Genomic DNA, 20,106 nt, shown 5'->3' on the forward strand with positions numbered 1-20,106 from the left:
GTTAAGAACAGTCTAACTTCATCTATCTGTGATACTCAAGGTTGCTTTACCACTAACTTGCATACTTTTTTCACTTCACTAAAAAATGTTTAGTTTGAAAAACAATGTTCTCAAAGTTTCTTTCATTTATATCTAATTTCTCTCCTTTCTGCTAGGCTGCATGTTTATGATTTATTGGTAAGGACTAACAAGAATTGACAAGTAACAGTGATTAGAAACAAGTTAGAAAAAAAGCATTTGGGAGGAGAAAAAGTGGGAAGAATCTAATTTAGAGGTCTGAACTGTAGCTTGTCAGGCAAATGAAACAGCAGCAAGAGTGAGAGGGGTCTGAATAAGCAGCTGAAGAAATCTGAATATATTGGAAGAAGAAAGAAGCTCTTATGCACCTTACACTTGATAAAAATAATAGTGCATGATGCTGCAGAAACAGTTGGAGTAATTGAATAAAAGGATTAGCCTTTATGGGGAAATGGCTTTATGGGGAAAATATCCCATGTAGTTATTTCTGAAATAATATTCAGATTCCCAGATGATGGGCAAGTAAATCCTTAGCAAATTGATGAAATGTTTCTCCACTAAAGATTGTTGTAATTTTTTTTCATATTTTAACATTTTTTGTTTGATATTCCCCCAATTCTTTCCACATAAATAATTTGTTGTATTCCAAGTGGACTCCTTACAAAAGTTATTTAGAATAAGCTTAACCTAAGAGACTGAATAACAGAGGTTCACCTTCACACATCCTTTTTGTGAACCTGTGTTGCTTGGATTCCTTTGAAATTAGGTTGTAGAATACTTTTTCATGTAAATAGTTCATAAATTATTTCACATGTCAATGGTACAAGTATTTGAGGGTAAGTTAGCAGTCTAGAGAATATATGTATTTAAAAGCATCTATGGAGCATCATGGTAGTGGGAGGGGAGATGGTCTAAGAAAGTCACGCTTTGTGAAGGTGTTCTGAAACACTAGAAATATCTTTGCAGTAAGTATTACAGTTCCAGAAATTGCAGCAAAACTTTTTAAAATCTGTGTTTCTTTCAAACAGAACAGAAGAGGAAAGGAAATGTAGAAAAATTGCAGGATGAGATTGAAAAACTGAAGGAGCAGTTGCAGTTCACCAAGTCCCAGTTAGAGTTTGAACAGCAGGCTAATTTGGCCAGGTTGTCTAAGGTAATATGTACTAAGTAATGTGAATGTCTCAGAAGAATTAGCACTTTGAACTGTGTTCACTCAACCCAGAGAAGTACTGGATTTCCCGATGTTGAACACTTTCAAGATTCAGCTGGAGAGGTCCTGGGCCACCTTGTCTAGTTTGTGCTGTTGTCAAGAAAGCCCGGACCAGATTATCCTGGAGGATAATCCCTTCCAACCTGGTAGTCTGTGATGGATGATGATCTTCTTCCTTGTTTTCAGAGGAATTCCTGGTCTTCTGTAAAACATGGAGTGGTTTTTTTTTTTCCCTGACTCAGCTTCAGACTTCTCTTTCTTCAGTCCTTTTGTTCCTCCTTTCTTGGAAGTGTTCAGCTTCCATTTTCGAAAGTACGGAATGGCCATATCAAAAGCTGGTAGAGTTTCACTTGGGAGTGCAGGCAGTGTCAGAACAATGGGTCTTAGCTCTATGTGGACATGTCAAAGGAATTCTACTCATTCATTCTGTGCCTAGCTTTTGAGAAGTACATCTATCATTTATTTCTCCTGCCCTCAAATCATTGTTTTGTTTATGAGGTGGAACTCGGAGTATCCGTAACAATGCAAAGTAGATTTTTTGGTGCCTTAGGGGCCTCTTTTGAAGTCACTTGTCTTAGCTGAGACTCTTAGCTGCAAGGGGACTACCTGAAATGACCCGAAGCTACACTCTCCAGTGTTACACAACAAGAAGCTTTCAAAACTTCTGTTTTTCTGGGATGTCAGGGAATATAGAAATGTGTGGTGTGACTGGTTACTGTTTGTCTGCCATGCCTGACATCCACCATCAATTCAGGTGTCATAATATTACTGTCTTTTGATTGAAAGAGCAGATCTTTCCCATGTTAGGGTTTTTTTTAAGAGAAGTACTACTGGAGGGAATTTGTATATAAACTGCCATGCTTCCTGTTCTTGGTCCCTTCTGCTTCTTTGAGGTGAAAGGATACAGATGATCCCATTCTTCCTAATTGTACAATGATTGCATGTTATAATTAGAGAACAAATTCAAAGTGATGGGGAAATGTAGGTGTTTCCTAAATGATATGTAGGTCCTGGGCAGTGAAATGCAGGACTTTAAACAATCTGAGAACTATATGAAAAATGCATCACTATGTAGTGAAATGGTTGAAGTAATCTAATTGGTAAAGCTGGGTAAATGTATATGGAGATAAAATAGTTCTAATTTCATCTATGAGACAATGGGTTCTGAGCTGAGTGCTGTTACTGAAAGGCAAGATCTTAAGCTTGTGATACACAGCCCTGGGGAAATGTTAGTAGCAGCTAGCAAAGAAAATCAAATATTACCAATTATTCTGAAAAATCACTCTGCAATTCACAGTCTAAATATGTTGTGTGAGTCTAGTCCCTTCATCTCAAAAAAGATAGGATAGAGCTATGAAAGTTATGGAGATGGGCTACAAAGATGATCAGGCAGTATTTAGAATGACTGAGCATGCTGAGAGTTGTCAGTCTGAAAAAAACGAATGCTTGATGAAGATGGAGGGTGAGATACTGATTCCTGTGAAGTCTTGAGTTACACAGAGTGAATAGTGATGAACTGTTCTCTTTGTGCTCCAGTTCAGCGCTCAGAATCCAACAAGTGTACCTAGCAGGAGCCAGATCCAAACAACTACAATAAGTACTTGGCTCTTCATGCAGCTTGTGGAGCTCATTGTCAAAAGCTGCTAAAAGCTGATGCAGTTGCAGGGGATGACAGCAAAGTGTATGAGAAATGTGTTAAAATTTATGCAGTTAACAAAGTTCACAAAACTGTATCAGGCTCCAGAAGTCCTCTGAGCTGGAAACAGCTGGCAGCTTTGAGACTGTGAAGGAGAATATGTTTGCTTGACCCAGTATTCTCCTTTCTTACTTATACACTTGAGGCCTTCGTGAGAAACAGGATGCTGATCTTTGATATGACCAAGTAAGGTCATTTGTGTGTTTTTCAGTGGAAAATAATTTGAAGTATATTTGATAGCTTGCAGAATGTGTCATTTGCTACCCTAGAATTCTTTAAAAAACTAGCGGGTTTTATGGTTTTTGATGTCACAGTACTTCCCAATTATGGAAAGTGACTGCATTCTACATGCAGTTTGGGAGCTTGAATTTTTATTGAATATGACGAAAAATTACAAATAATGGGATTTTTTTAAAAAATTCAGGAAAGTGAGCAAAAATCAAAAGAAGAAGAAATTCTACAATCATTTCATAAATGGAAAGAAGAGGAAAGAGAGAAATTTGCTGATCAAATAGAAAAAGTGAAAGATATGTTTATGAAAGAGCTTAAGGAGTTATATTCAAGAAATGCAACCTTAGAAAATGTAAGCAATTTAATTTTTCTAACATTTTAAAGCATGAATCTGAGCTGAACTTCACATATTTGATTTGTGATACAGTTATTGTAAAACTCTTCCTACAGAACTCTAAAAATAAGGATTGAATGGTAGCTATAATTGTATCTTTGTATACAGGTATTTATTAACATAATTTCAGGTTGTGGGTTTTTTTATTTCAAGGATTGTTTTGTATGAATGAATGATCCCTTCAGCAATTATGTCAGTTTTTCTTTACTCCTCAGCCTTTGAATGCCTGTTTTTAGGTTAAGAGATATTGTTGTGGTTGCTGCATGTTAGGTATCCTTATGTTAATATTCTCATAAATGGCATGGAGGACACTAACCTCTCCATTTTAGTCCTGACAGAATTTGTATGTTTTCAATACATGCTTTGAAAATGCTCACTAGCAAGTGAATCATAGAAGTATGACTGGTTCAGAAAACAAATCTGCATGGCATTACCATTGCAGCTTATATTTTATAGCTGCTAGGTTCTTGTGTATTCTCACAAGTCATATTTATGTTAGATGTAGATGTTATTAATGATCTGAAATTTGATAAATGCTGAACTCCCAAGAAATGGGAGAAGTATCTGATGCAATCTCTGCATAACTGTGTTTAAAGAAAATTTTGTATTCCTCCTCCCTCCTATTAGCAACTGTTAGAAATACAAAAGTCCAATATGCAACAAAAATCCAATTTAGGAACACTGAAAGACAGCCATGATTTTTCAGAGGAAAAACCTCCACGTCCTCAGGATCATCCAAATGTGGTTAGACTTCTGGAAAAACAGGTAACACTGTAACTTAATGTATTGCTTTTGACAGATTACTTGCTTTCTTTTTATTTTTGTTCATCTCTGAGGAGGATACGAAATCCCTAAGTAAAATTTTCATTCTTCTCAATGCCAAAAATAGCTGGTTTTAAAGATTTAATACTATTTAATACTATCTATATAATGGCAAAAAAAGAATTTATTTTCTTTATCCTTTATAAATGAAGTAATTGTTACTTATTTGTTGTTATTCTCTTATTCTTAACGATTAAATATATCTGTCTTACCCAAGTGTGGTGGCCGTTCTATTCCAGAAGGCTCTAATAAAGCATTTATGTTTACTCATCTGTAAGGCCACTTACAAAAAAATTGGAATATTCCATTTCCCAAAAGAAAATTAGGGAACTTTCTGACAGGATTTTCCAACCTGTGCCTTTTGTTTTCTTTCATGGTTTTGGGGATGTGGATGTCTTTGTTTACTGCTGGTGTTATACAGAAGTTTGGTCACTTCTGCTCAAAAGATGTACTAAACTTAGTTTTGTTTTATAGGGTTGTTTGTTTCATCAAAGAAAATTGGCTTCACTCTAAAACTCATATGTTAATTTTTGAGTTTTGTCATTGTTACTCAAAATACACAATATTAAACAATTGTTAATGAGTTCTCAAAATTACATTAAGTAGAAGAAAAAAACCCTGCTCTTACTACTCTTTTTGTAAATATACACAGATGTATCAAAATGCTTGTGTATTTCTCACTCACTGTGACTACATATAGTCAAAGAGCAAATATAGTTTCTAGAGTGCTTGGTAAGAAAACCACACTCAGATGTATAAATCACGCTATTCTAGGCAATAAATACTGGGTTACTCAAATTTCATGTAATCTGTCATCTTTTTTGTAATTGTGCTTTATTTAGAAAAATAAAGCTGCATATAATGTGTTATTAAATTATTATTATTATCATTATTATTAAAGCTGCAATAATATGTTATTAACAAGAAACAAAGCTGCATATATCAAACTAAATGTGCTGTTAACAAGAATTAACATGGATTTCCTCTATGCAGGAAAAAAAGTGGACATCTTTAATACAAGCCGTCCGTCATGACCATGAGACAGAAAAGTCCCTGGTAAGTGGCACAGCAAGCCACTTACACCTAAAGGAGACTTTTTTTTTTTTCTTTACCCTTTCAGTAGTTCTTGATATGCTCTAGTACATCTGACAGATATCAAGAGTTTATAAGAGTGTGTCCTCTTAGCTGTATTTATCATCTCTGTGTATCTGTTATGGTAGGATCTTGGTATTTCAGTTAAGGCCAGGGTTGGAACTGAATTTATAATTTCAGAATCTGACAGAAAACGGAAACTGCATCTGTCTTTTGAAGAGCTTTAAGCTGATTCTGTGAGCACTGTATTATATAGTATTTTTTGTGTTATGTGGGTTGGCTGAATAGTTGAGGTATGATTTGCCAACACGTAGCTTTCATCCACCCTGTACCTGCTGCTACCATGGATCTGTGGCATACGTCTCAGTCTTTTTTTTCTCCTTCCTATCACTTCTCTATTGCTTTTTCTGTTGTAGCTTTCTAATGCAGAATCTGTTCAGCTTTTCCAGGAGAAAACACCATGGCATTTTATTTTGCATCAGTTTATATATTTTACTATACAAAGCTTTATTCCTCTTTTTTTTTTTCTTCTTTTTTTAGTCTGCATTTTTTTAAAAATCTCTTTCCTGCTTTGTTTCTCTTGCTTCTTTTCCTTTCATTTTCCTTTCATCTGCGTGACCATGTAAGAACTGAGCAGATCATAGTGGTCTGACCAATGCTTCTCCTCCTCTGGCAAGAAAACATTGGGGAGGAACCATGGAACAGTCCTCAAAAAGGATGTAGTTAAAGATACACCCACATACAGTTCAAGAATAGAATAAGGGAGGAGTATGTAAGTATTACTTTTGGGATGGTGCACCTAAATAATATTCCCTTTGTTCCACATTCAGAGTTAATAAACTAGGTTTATTATACAAATTCACATATCACCTCCTTAAATCTTCGTTAAATATTACTGGACGCTGTTTATAATTAAAACATTTTTATAGATTTTTGCACTTTTCCTGCAGTATTATTTTTTAGGCAATGTCGGCAATGTGTTTGTATGTCCTTTTCTTTATATTGAGATTTAGTCTTTCTTGTATAACTCAAAAGTGATCCAGTCAACTGTTTTATAATATATAAAAGTCCTAGGGAAATCACAGAAGACATCAAGTTTTTGCTGAGAAAAAAAAATGTTACAAGTATCTAAGCATGACGTTTGTTTAGACTTTAGAGCATTAAAATATTTTGTATAGTGTTAATATGATTTTACTTTTCTTCTGATTGCTTTCTAGCTACAGTCACAGATTGAGACAATCAAAACATCAGCAAGAGAAGACCTGAACAGAAATAACATGTTTTACAGGACAAGGATAGAAGAATTGGAGCAGAGGCTTCAGCAGCAGAATGAGATGATTAATAGTCAGAAGAAGCGGGTCTGTTTTGTAAAACACTCTGTTTCAGAGAGCACAGTTCACAGAGAAACACTATACTAGCATTTGGTCTTTGATATTTCTCTGATTGCATATTTAATATTCACAGTTTGTAATAGTGTTGCTGGAGTGTTTTGGTTACACTTTGGAAATTATGTTAATAAATAAGAATAAGATAAATAATAAGTTAATATGTTAATAAATAAGAATAGATCCGGAAAAGAGACACGGGAATATAAACCAGGAATTAAAACACATTTGATAAACAAAGGCTTAATAAACGAAAGATTTTTGATAGTGGAAAGGATTTAATCAGCCACAAAATACTTAAAACAAGATCTAGTGTTTGAAATCTGAAAATACATTACTTCTCACACTAAAAATAAAGTATTATATTTGTTACTATGAGAATAATTATTTAAAATATTACCATGTGAAATGTAAGAAGACCAAGCTCCAGATTCCCTGCCTGAGCTGGTGTACCCCTGGTTATACCCACAAATTGGGGAACAAGAGGCTGGAGAGTAGTCCTGCAGAAAGAGATCTGGGGGTTTGAGCTGATGTCAAGTTGAACATGAGTCAGCAGTGCCCTGCTGGCAGCCAGGAGGACCAGCCATGTCCTGGAGTGCATCAGGCACAGCATCTCCAGCTGGCTGAAGGGTGTGATTGTCTCACTCTGCTCTGTCCTAGTGCTGCCTCACCTTGAGTCCTGCATGCAGTTTTGGGTGCCTCAGTATGAGAAGGGCACCAACTATTTCAGCACATCCAGAGGAGGGCAGTCAAGATGATCAAAGGTCTTAAAGGCATTTTAGAAGGAGCAGCTGTTGTTACTTGGCTTGTTCAGCTCAGAGAAAAGAGGGCTGAGAGGGAATCTCAGGAGGTGCCAGTCTGTCTTCTGATCAGTGATAGGACACAAAGAAATGGAATAAAGCAAGGGAGGTTCAGATTGGACATTAGGAAGGGGTTCTTCACCCTAAGGGTGGCTGTGCACTGGAACAGACTCCCTAGGGAAGTGATCTAAGCCTGTCAGAGCTCTTGGTATGTCTGGACAATGCTCTTAGGTTTAAGTTTTAGGTAGTTTAGTGAGAGAATTGGACTTGATCCCTGTAGGTCCCATCCAGCCTGAGATAGTCTATGATTCTATGATTGGAAATTAATTGTTTTTGCCTAAAACAAGGTTTTGTTGAAACATAACTGTAGATTTTTAGAGGTGATGGAGAGGGGAAGATCTGGGTAGTCTGGAGTTTAGACTATGGCATGATTATGTGGCCTATTCCTCTATTAGATGGTGCATTCTTTTTAAATCAACATCTGATTTTACACATTTTGCTTGAGATTAATATTAAACCTATACTTGAATGCTTAAAGAATGGAAAGAAAAATAATAGCTTTTACATCTCCACCTTCACAAATTTTATAGCTGGAGAAATGAAGGACTTAATCATAAATGAACTTCCTTCAATAAAGTGACCTTTGGAAAGATAACAATATGAGCAAAGATAATAGGTTCAGAGGAGTCCAAGTTTGGTGTTTGTGAAATACAGTTGTGCATTCTCAATCCCTGGAAAATAGAAGGGCTTGAGAAATAGCTAACACTTTTGCAGAATCCAAACTTAATGGACAATGAATGGGGGCACTGCTGTCTATTACCAAACAAATAAATAAAAGAGGATCACGGTCCAATATCTTGTGCCAGCTCCATGTGACACTGGCTGTGTGCTTGAATGAATTGTGTTCTTCTCTGTGGGAAAGTGGAGTGCAGAACATTGTTTTAATGATATAGGATTCACAGGTTTCCTGTTTTCTTTAGATCACATTACAGACAGTGTGTTTCCTTTACTCTGTCAGTTCAGTGCTTGTCCTGGGGTGTCAAATAGACAAACCTGTAAAGCAGAGAGGAGAACTGTTCATGCATTTAAAATCAATGTGTAATTAAACACACCAGTGTTTCCCTGGAGTGGAAGCTAGGCTTGCAAAATGGAACATGAATTGCTGAGGAAGAAAGTATTGAAATTCTTAAGTGCTGGAGTGGCCCATAAGTCTGCTCTCATTTGACTTTATAATTTGTGATAACAGGATGCACAAAGCATGAGTTCACATTAAGATGGCACAAAAATGTTCATCAAGCATGAAAAAACCCCACATATTGGGCACAGAAGCAGTATTTTTCTCCCCAAATCATAATCAATAATTTCTGTTATGGAATAGTACTGAAACTAGGTATTTTATGCAAAATGTTCATTCTAGATTTTGATCCTTTGCATTTGAATCTATTCATGTATATGTGTTTTCTCCTCTAGATAAAAGAATTGTCCAGAAAACCAGCTCCAAGTGTTAAAACATATGATGGTGAGTACAGACTGTAAGAAAAAAACAGACTTAGTTTCTGATTTCTGCAGCCTGGCTGAAAAAAATTATAGACATCAACAGGACTAACAAAATACTGCAATAAAATCAGTATTGGAAATGTATTTGTTTTTCACAGGGAATTTACCTCTTTCCATGCCATGATTTACAAAGATCAAGTTTTGTAGCTGTAAAGACTTCTAATGTGCAAAGTTGATTGCTTGAGTAGTGAAGAGATGTGAAATAGAACTTTATTTTGTCTTATGTAAAAAACTTCCAGATTTGCTTTATGAAGTGTAATTTTAATTGATTTTTTTTCATGTTTGACTGTCCTTAGGCTGCAGAACTCACAAAAGGGAAAATACTGAAAGACTAGATAAAACTCATTAACTTGTCAGTTAAGACACAGATGTTTAAAGAATGTTAAGAACTATATTTTTGTCTGTGCAATACTTTAACATCTGAAGTCTATTACAAATAGCTAAACCTGATAATGGTGTTTCAGGATGTTGTCCTGCACCACAAACACCTATGTAATTAATGCTACAGTTGCAGTGACTTGAAGTAAGTTTATTGCAATAGGTGATGACAGATGAATTAATTCTGATCCCAGTTTGGAAACACTTTTGCTGTATTAACAAAGCACTGGTTTGAACCGAGTCAAACAGCAGGGAGTAGGTTTAGTTTGAGGAAGGCCTAGTAAGAGCATGGCCATATGGCTTTTCAGCTGTAGCTGATCATATTCATGGTCATATTCATTCACACTGAAGTACAGAGTAATAAAAATCCATGGCACACAGGCAAATTTGCTCCCAGCCCCAAGCTGATCTGAGGAGTGTAGGATTGAAGTGCTAATTCACTCCAAGGCTACACTCTATACAAGATCTATAGATATATGAGGGTTTGCACTCATTGATGCAAAGTGTGGATGATGCAGATCCTCTCTGGGGAATACAAGCCCCAGTCAGGCTGGTCTTGACTAAGTAGCTTTGGGTCAAGACTTCTTCCCTGTGACACATGCACTCATGCCCAAAAAATTGATCACATTCTAGTCCAGTAATGATTTAGTTAGTAGTTTATTTTCCTGATTCTAGCAGTGTTAAAAATGCTAAGCATATATAAAGATGTACTTTTATGTTGTGAAGGAAAGGTTTTTACTTTGTAAACGTTTTGTTTATTTTTCCCCATTAATGTAAAAAAATAACTCATTTATAAATATGATTAAATATTGCTACATTTAAGATTCTGTATTTGTCTATAACCGTTTTCTACAATACAATTCCATTATTTTTTTACTATTATATTATTTTAGTGAACACTCCTGTCGTAGAGCGTCTTCAAGAACCTAAACAAATTCCACCAGTTACCCCACATGGTAAGTTTTTTTGATAGGTCCAGATCCAGTACTTACAAATCTTAACACTCACTCTTCTCAGATAAGTTGCTTGTCAAGTCATAGGTGTAAGAGTAGTTATATTGAAAGAAATAATTTGTATGTCAGAGTTGAGAATTTCTCTGACATAATTATAAGGATGCACTACTGAGAAGAATGAATGAAAACCAAATTAAAATAATTTGAGAATATTTCCTGGAATATGTATATTATTGAAGCACTTAGATGAAATTTATTGAGGAAAAAAAATGGTGTTTTCTAGTGGAAAATATGCTTATCTGATATATGCATATACTGGATAGGCACATGCATCTACTGAAATTTGTATGGGGAAACATGTGGAGATGTTTGTTTAGAAGTCTTGAAATACTGTATTTTCCATGTGGCATCAAATGGCAAGGAGTAAAAATACAGAAGAAATAATCAATATAGACAGTTATCCTGTCCTAGTTCTTCCAGAGTATATCTATGGTTGTATATAGATCATTATTTCGGTATTTTAACTTGTGGCATTGTGGTATCCTTTAGAAGAGGAAGGGGGCAAGGGAGCTATATTTACATTGTTTTGTACTGTGTGAAAATAGTTTTGGGGTTTTTTTAATGTATGCAAATTAATGGAGTATCATTACCATTCCAATATTCTGTGATCAACTAATTCTTTATTTTCCTTTTAAGTAGTAAAGTAATGAAAAACGAGCAAGCAAAATGTTTAAAAACAGTTTATTAATTTGAATTATAAGTAAAAATGTATTCTTCTAATTATTTCTCTTAGTTTTTAAGCCTGCCATGGGAAGACTAAATGGAGTTTGTCTGTAAAAAATGTAGATAATTTTTCTTTTTTGCCAAATACAAAAAGTTCTGAAAATGCCTCTGTGACGAAAGGGCACTGTATATCAAGCTTTCGATAACTTGATGAGGAATGAAAAACTCATGTAGTGCTCATTTTAAACTATTTGTTATGACAGGAATAATTTAAAACAGGAGAACTGATTATATTATTGGTAATTATTCTATGGTAATATTATTTGAATAATACAGATATTTCTTTCTAAACTCTGCAAAGTTTAGTAGTTCATTGCTTGTGGCTTTCTAAGTTAAACTGTATGGATGAATATTGTGTAGACAAAAATAATACTATATTAAGTATAGAGAATTGGGATTAGCATTTGAAGCAATGGATTCTTTTTCATTTAAGCCAGCCAGTAGTTCTGGTTCTGGCTAAGAAGTCTTACAGAATGTAGTTTAGCAATTTCCCTGAATTTAAATTTTATGAAGATTGTTGCTGCTAAGGATTTACCCACCAAGCTTGTCAAGCATTAGTTACTTGGCGCATTTGCTTTCATTTGTACTGAGGACAGAAAGAGTCCTGTGAACATTAGTATTTTTTGTACTCTGACAATTTAAATCAGCTCATTCAGATCTTTCTGAATTTCTTGCTGCTTCAAATATGAAGTTTATGGCATCTTGTGAAGCTTCTCAAGATAGAAAAGGCTGTTCCTGCCGTTGATACACAAAAGATTCACCATCAGTTTATTACGAAACCTCAAAGAAGGTGTTCCCTTCAGATTTCTTTGCTGATTACTATTTTATTTATCTCTGCAGGTCTCTCTGTCTGTCCCCTTTCTTCCCTTCTGGATTGTTTTTTAAACTTGCCTTACCTAATTTTCTGGAGGTTAGCAGAAGTTATGGTGTCTTTCCCGAAGTTTTCAGGACTCCTCAAGGGATTGACTTACTGAATTAAGACATCATGGCTACATCTCATGCCTTTATGAAAATGAAAGCACTTCCTGGTAACTTCTGTAGACAAATTTATTTAGCACAGATCATCTTATAATTGCCTGTGTATAAAATATCTTAATTAATTTTTTTAATTAATTCTAGAAAGGCTCTCTAATGTGAACTTTAGTACATTTTTCAAAGCTGCTCAGAAGCTTTTGCCTCCTAGTATTCATTCTGCATATCTTAAATCTGTGTTATAAAAAGATGCCTAAGTTGCAAATGTGAGTTATCCTAGGGGTAAAGTAGGAGAATAACTATGTTAGTCTAGTGTTTTTGTGTTAATATTCCTGACTTCCTGTTAGAGCTAGTAGAGCTCCTTGAATGCCATCCTGGCAGAACATCCTCTCCATTTCTGAGCTATGTGTAGGGTTTTGCGCAGATAGGTCTTACTTTCAAAGTTTACTTACTTCTCACAAAAAGGCAACAGAATAATTACAATTTATTTTTAAATAATATTTTAAAATTAGGCATTGGCTCCTATATGACTCTTGAAATGTTGATTGATACTTGTTCAATATTTAGTCTTTGTTAGGTCAATAATATTTGATGGAATTGAAGACAGTAGTTAAAATGCAAAGCTACTAACCAGATTGTTCATTAAAACCTATGTCTCAGTCTACAAGCATGGTGTGGACTCCAAGGCTCAGCTATCACTAGGGATATAGCTGAGGCATTTTGAGCAAAATTTAGTTAGAGTACCTACTCTTCCTAGACAGTAAACAGACAAAAGGGGCACCTTCAGAGTTTGGTTCAGCTGAACTAAGATCTGAATGCTCTTTGAAGTTGCATGTGTCTCTTCGACGACTGTAGAAGGAGTCTGAGGTGACTAGGTTCCTAACTTAGAGGTCTCAGGTGAGTGTCAAAAAAAAATCACACTTAGGAATATTGGTTTCAAATTAATATTTCTGCTGCTTATGTGCACTATGTGACTTTCTATTGATCAGATAGAGGAAAAAATATATGAAGTGCATTAATTCAAAAAGAATGGTCCGAATTACAGATCACAGAGTAGGTCTGGCAGCTCTTTGCATGTGTAATTTGAGTATAAATTAAAGGAGTGTAAAATGAGCATAGCCATGGCTTACATTCCTTACACCTTCAAGAAATGCAGTAGTTTAAAAAAACCCAAATGTTACATTTTTTTCTAGGTTATTGCATTGCAAGTGAAAGTGCTTACTGTAGATGACACTACACCATAGATTATTTTATTGCTTCTGCTCAGGCTAAAAGTTCTTTAGCATTTCATATTTCAACATAAATACATAGGGTTTCTTCTTTACATGTTGGCCAGAAGACTGCTTTTCCAATAGTACTTGTCAGAATATTGGGGTTTTTTTAACTAGTAGATAAGAACAGACAAATAATATACGATATGCATGAAACATACGCAGCCTGAATCTTTCATTATTGTTAAATATATATTCCTATTCCACCTGTGTAGAAATTGTCTTCAAATACTCTTTAAAACAGGTATTTAATTATTTCTTAAAGTATGCTGGGCATTTAATTTTTCAGTAGTACAATTATCCACTAAGAAATTAAGGTAACCTGTACTTTTGATACATCTCCTCTGTGTCTCTACACATACTAGCTGGCAGAAGAGATACTCTGGAAGATGTGGGATGATAGACACACCACTGCTTGCCTTAAGGATGGCTAGAATTAATATGACTGATCAGATGGCCAGAAGAAGCACTTCTCTGGTAAACATGAGGAGAGGACTCCTTAATGGGGGTCATTCCAGCTGTCTATAAACCAGAGTAATGGCTTTCCTTAAGTGTGATTCCAATGTGATATTTAATAGATATCTCTTAGAATATGTGTACAGTGAAGAGAAAGAAAATGTTTGTTTACATGAGGGAAGTTGGTGTTTTCAGTTGTTGCACTACCTCATGCCTTAGCATTTGATCTCCTCTGTTAGCATGCAGTGAATAACAGTATTACACATTAAAGTAATGCATTTTGGGTCTGCTCTTGCAACTGTTCTTAGTAATCACTGACTTTTCATTCCCTCTGTTTTCTCCTCTCTGAAGAAGAGAAGCATGTACCTTTATGCCCAATCAGCAGACTATTTTCAGGTCTGAGTTCTGGGGGACTGGGATTTTCCTGTTACATTAAGTCACTTGGCAAGGGCTTGTGCAGAGATAAGTCAGCCCCTTTAAGCAGAGAGCATTTGAGTAAAGTACAGGTAAAACAAGCATAGATTAAATCCAACTACACAGCAACTGCCTTGCTGACTGATAAGTCCAGCCAAGAAACTCAGAAACCTCAGTGCCCATGCAGCTTAATTAAATCTTCCCAGAGCATTTAATCTCTGGTTCAGGCTCTGTCCTTCTAAACAGACACATTTCAGGCTTTTGGAAATGATTCCAAACTGTATCTGAGCACTGTTTTGGAGAATCTTAGTTGGTGAAGGGCAGCAGTGTGTCAGGACCAGTGGAGTGGGGAATCATGTCACAGTGCACAGGAATGCTCTGGCCACTGGTAAATTTTTCAGTCTTAGAGACTGAAAGACCAGAAGCCCATTTGTCTTTCAGAGTTTTGCTTTTAAATGTTTTCCTAAGATATCTTGATATTTGCATCTTGTTAACAACTTGTGATGGTACAAGAGGCATTTTATTAAATCTTAGTTAATGCAAGTTCTTTGGGAGCAAATCTTAAGTCTGATAATTGGCTTGGAAAAGCAGGTGAGAGGCTGAATATCACCACAGGCATGGAAAGCATGGGGAGAGCAGCTCCCATACCCAGGCATTTATGCCACCAGATTTAATCCCCTTTACTTGGGGAATATTGGAGATGTGGCAGTGTCACTTAGCTCCAAATGCTCGTTTCACTGTTTACATGGCACAGTGCATCCATGTTTGTACCTGATGTACAAGAAGTGCCAGAAAACATCTTCATGCAGCATCATTTCCTCCCCTTCTACCCACAGAGCGTAACAACCATTTATAGTGCAAGCGGTTTTTTGTGAAGAATGGGGAAAATGCATGTAGGCCCAAAGTACTGACCAATAAATTGCTTTCTCTTATAAAGCCTGTAGTTGAATGCTGAAAGTACAGTTTGCACATCTAGGTTTTTATTGTAAACTCTAGAAGACCCTCAAGCTCTAGTTTTCATTGATATCAATTAATTTGTAGATGGTGAATATTACCATTTTAAAAACCTGAATACTTACTGGTCTACCTATAATCATTTTCAAGCAAGTCTTATATCTGAAGTTTATAAAGTTGTAAATAAATTGTAGTCTGGCTTCATTTTTGTACCTGACAGCCTATAGAATGATAAATTCAGTGTGTTTAGGAAGCTGTTTGCAGCACAGACATTTCAAGAATTCTTTAAAACGCATGATAATACTGAATCTTGCTCAATTGGAGTGATTGAAGATTTTCTAGATTGGTTTTATTGGGAATTATATATATGTGTTAAATCTCTTGTCTTGCACATATGGCCTCAGTACTTAACTCTCTGGAATAGTGAGTTAATATATTTTTGAGGTTTACTTTGTCCATTTCACTTGTATATTTTAAACTTCTAGTATAAAATTGCACATAAACAATATTTTTAAATGCATCTTCAAGAATTGCTTCTTATGAGAAATGAACAACAGTATTGATTTACGTAATCCTGGGTGGCCCTGTCATTGTAGATGTCTAGAAATACCCTGCCTGGCCTACCTGGTGCCATTCCAGAAGTTGTGTGATGTATCAGTCAACTTTACACTGATGGCTTAAAACTCTGATGGATCTGGGATGACACCATACACCTGTGTTTGGACAACAGAATCACTCCTCAAGTGACTATTGTATTAGGGTCTCCTCTACAAAAATGTACCCCCAAGGCAGCGAAGAGTCATGTTGCAGTGGGTTTGTGATGGTTAAGCAGGTTGTCAGCAATCAAGAAAGTTGACATCAGTGTGGTGGTTTTTTTTCCTGACTTTCCCACTCTGGACCTTGACCTTTTTCTGTCCTTTTTGTCTGGTGTTCCTGTTCTTCCTCATTATTAGAGCAGGCACCCTTGGTGCATATGCTGGAGCCCATAGAGGAGCTTTCAGAAGAGGAAAAAGGTAATGATTGATTCAGCTCAAAATATGCTGGCATGTGCTTCTTGAAAACAAAAAATGTTATTTGATACCTACAGTATTTTTCATTGTATTTCATTATATTTGTGTGATTTGGGTGGGAACATTGTGTCAGTCTCCTGTTTGCTATTGCTTGTAAATATTATGGCTTCCTTATCCAAATTCAATGCTTTTTTTTTAAATCTAGCTAACTTTTTTAAAGCAGGCACATTCCATATGTCTAAAAGGATTTGAACAAAGCAGAGCAAAAATATTTGATGGGGAAAAGCCCCTCACTAGGAAATTCTTGGTCCTTTGACACAATTGCAATATGTGCTCACTCCCTTTTTAGACTCTGCATAAAAGGATAAAGAGTTCAGGTGGAAGAAAGTTGATGGTGGAGGTTGGAGCTGCCAGCTTGCTTGAATGCATCACTGGTACTTTTACAAGTAATGTGACTTCCACCTACCCATAAAGCAGCCACAGTTCAGGCTGGGGTTTTACAGTTTAGAATAAAGTTACATAGCCCAGCATTGGCAGCTGCTGTGCCTCTTCCAAGGAGAACTTGGAGAAGGCCACATTTACAATGACAGAACAGAAAGCTCTGGTTCATCCCGCACGGTATTCTTCTCCTGAAGGCAGCTAATAGTACCTTAGGTGAAACACCAAATAGCGGAATAACAAAAAAATTTATTCTGTGTGTGAAAATCAAATCAGCCTTAAACTCTTCAGCCAGCAAGTTTAAATTTCAAAGAAATTATGCTGTTTTGAAAACAAAATTGTTGTTTGAATACATCTGTGTGTTGAGAGGTTTCCCCAGGGAAAATCCAGTGACTCTGAACAGTCTGAAATAAAGACTGCTTGCATTTTTGCCGTTCCTGCTGTTTCTCTTGCTTGCCATCGTCTCTCTTGATGGATTGTCTTTGTTTTTCCTGCTGTGCCTAAAGGCATGGCCTGAAGTGCAGAAGAGAAAAAGAAAGAATGCAGTCTGAAAAGATAGACCAAGATTTTTTTGGTTTTGATGACAGTCATTTGCAAGGGAGAGTGTGGAAATTCTTGACTCAGAACATAATTTTCTAGGATTATGTTGCAGCTGACCAAATGTAAGGTCCCTTGTCTCAAAAGTTAAATCTAGTATTTAAGGATGAATAAGAAAACAGTTCCTTAAATAATTGCTCTGGCAAAGAGGATTTGGCTTTAGTGAATTAGCAAGAATTAATATTGTCATTAATTAGGATAATGCTGGATAGTCTTGTTACTCTTGTTAGTATGTAGTAATCAGGCATTTAAAAATGAGTTTAAATGTATCTATTTTATTGTAAGGATTAACATTGGAAAGAGACAGGATTTTCAGAAGGCTCCTGGGAGCCTTCCACTTCAAAATGTCTCATGTATGGGTGTCTGGGAAGATTTTGTACTGAATAATGCCATCTTATCCTGACTGGGGATAATCAGATAGCCCTGTGTTTCCTCAAGACCAGTCGTTTGTCTCTTCTTGGAGTCAGTTCTCCAGACAAAACAGTTTTAATCTCATCCCTGTCAGGAACTGAGTTGTCCATGCAGTTCCCAAAACCAGATGAGATTTCAGCCTGATTATGCCCTCCTCAACACAGATGTAATAGTATGGCAGCTGGACTCTCAGTTTTCATTACCTATACTTCTTTCCAGGAGCCCACGGGAAGCCAGTTCCTCAAAGCTGCCTAATATGTCATTTGTGCATCTTGGGGCTTTTTTGTCTCATCTTCAGGGTGCTTTTCTTTCCCTTAAAGAAAAATGAAAAGTAAATGGAACTGCTTTCTAATAAGCTGTCATTGTTTACAAATAGAAAAAGTGACACATTTGTGTAAAAGTAAAATATTTGAAAGCCACAATATGGAATTATGCCTTCATTCCTGTCCTTGTCTATTGGGTGGCAGATGACTCTGCTGCCCTGTAAGGCATACTGGGAAGAGACAAACTCCAGCCCAAGATTTTGCTGTTATTTCAGGGGTGTTGGGAGTGTGGTTTACAGCATGCTTTCCTGGGATATTTTATACCCTTTGCCAGCTTTGCTGACCGTGGCCAGACAGAAGCAGCCATCATGGTTCCACAGGTTATCACTTCATCTACTTTAAGTGTCATTCAGTAAAATTTTGTCTTGCCAGTGACACTTTATAGACAGGTTCCAAATGGGTGTGTTTTGCTTCTTTACTCTCCTGTATGACCCTATAATACTTTGGCCTAACTTAAATGTCAGTCTTCATTTCAGATGAAAGAATCTGTCTAGATGATTCTTTATTTCTTGCATAAGAGTGCTTTATTGACATAAGAGTCATTACTGACACTTAAAGCAAGGGAAGAGATAGGAACTTCTTTGTCTGCTTTTAAGTATGTATGATGTTATAGACTTGCATAGATGAAAACATGACACTGAACTTTGTCCTTGAAAGATTTTTGAAGATGACTATTATCCATCATGTATTTTCTGTGAAACAGTCTACCTCAGACTAAGGTTTTGTCTTTACCAAGACTTTTGAAAATGTTACAACTTTGCAAAGATTTAGTTTCAGTAGATGATTTTATCAGAGAACATCATGCTGCTTGAAGCTTTTCTTGAGCAGAAGTTTGTAGTATTCTTGTTATGATTCCTGCTAGAATTCAGCTTTTCTTGGAAATACCACATTTACTGGTATTAAGTATCAGAAGATAGTCTTTCTTTATCAGAAGTTTTCAAGTACAAAGCTAAAAGTAAAGATCTTTGTTGCTAAATATTCAGCACCCTATCTTTGCAACAATTCTGTAACAAGAGCAATAAAAGATACTTGTCATGGTGAGTACAAGGTGCTGAGGTACAGATTCCAAGTGAGCTGGCTTTTATAAGCTAGCCCAATATTTTGAAAATTACATGATTCCATGCAGATAAAAACGGCACATATATGTCTATGCTGTTTCTAAAGAATGCATGCTTCAGTGCAGTTTTTAACTGTCTCATGTAATGTAGATTTTCAAAATATCTCTTAACAGCATTTTTCCTTCTTATTTCAGAAATTGAGAAAAGTGATCTAAAACCAGGTAGAAATAGCAACTATTTAATAAATGCTCTGAGGTCTGATCCATCTTTAACTAAAGAATTGCGACTTGTTTTGGAGCAAGCTCTGGAAGAGAAGCTGGAATCCTTGGGAGTTAAAGCAGTAAGATATTCAATTATTTAAAAGAAGGGTAATCTTTGTACCACTTTTCTTCTGTTCTCTTTCACTCCTGTACTACAGTTCTCAACCTATAAAATCCAAAGTTAAATTTCCGTGTTTTAAGTAACTGTAATTCCTTAACCACTAACCTGAAAGGATGGCCATCAAATTACAGCTGTGGAGGATATGGCTACACTAGTGAGCAGCGTTGCCAATTTTTGTGATTTTTCTACAAGCTTTGTGATACCTGAAGTCTAAAAGAATGCTTATGATACAATTTGTTTTCTTAGGGTGTACGTGGAATATCGAATGATCACTTAAATAAAATTTTGCGAACTATTGAACATGCCAGAGAACGCAAAGAGAAGCAAGAGCCCACCATTCACGGGATTCGAGAGCAGCTTGAACGTCAAGTTGGCTTTCGGGTTGAAGAGAAATCATTATCTTCTAGCAAACTTGATTCCTGTTTTCAGCTTCCTGGTGAAGGTTACCATGGATTTTGGGATTTATTTCATTGTCTTACGTTTTATTTAATGTATTGCTATT

General features: G+C 36.0%; 1 protein-coding gene across 1 annotated transcript in view; it reads left to right on the top strand.

The window, feature by feature from the left end:
• The window catches only part of DZIP1 (DAZ interacting zinc finger protein 1), a gene marked incomplete at its 5' end in the record, with an annotated part of 36,181 nt that overhangs the window by 5,995 nt on the left and 10,080 nt on the right, over positions 1 to 20,106 (top strand). Inside the window, 9 exons of the mRNA XM_083855232.1 lie at positions 1,047 to 1,171; positions 3,349 to 3,507; positions 4,177 to 4,314; positions 5,365 to 5,427; positions 6,681 to 6,821; positions 9,119 to 9,167; positions 10,477 to 10,539; positions 19,418 to 19,563; positions 19,851 to 20,046. Coding sequence (XP_083711358.1) covers positions 1,047 to 1,171; positions 3,349 to 3,507; positions 4,177 to 4,314; positions 5,365 to 5,427; positions 6,681 to 6,821; positions 9,119 to 9,167; positions 10,477 to 10,539; positions 19,418 to 19,563; positions 19,851 to 20,046 — 1,080 coding nt within the window. The remainder of the gene's footprint in view (positions 1 to 1,046; positions 1,172 to 3,348; positions 3,508 to 4,176; positions 4,315 to 5,364; positions 5,428 to 6,680; positions 6,822 to 9,118; positions 9,168 to 10,476; positions 10,540 to 19,417; positions 19,564 to 19,850; positions 20,047 to 20,106) is intronic.

This window comes from Zosterops lateralis (genome assembly GCF_965231275.1).
Source record: "Zosterops lateralis genome assembly, chromosome: 2".
Classification (NCBI taxonomy): Eukaryota; Metazoa; Chordata; class Aves; order Passeriformes; family Zosteropidae; genus Zosterops; species Zosterops lateralis.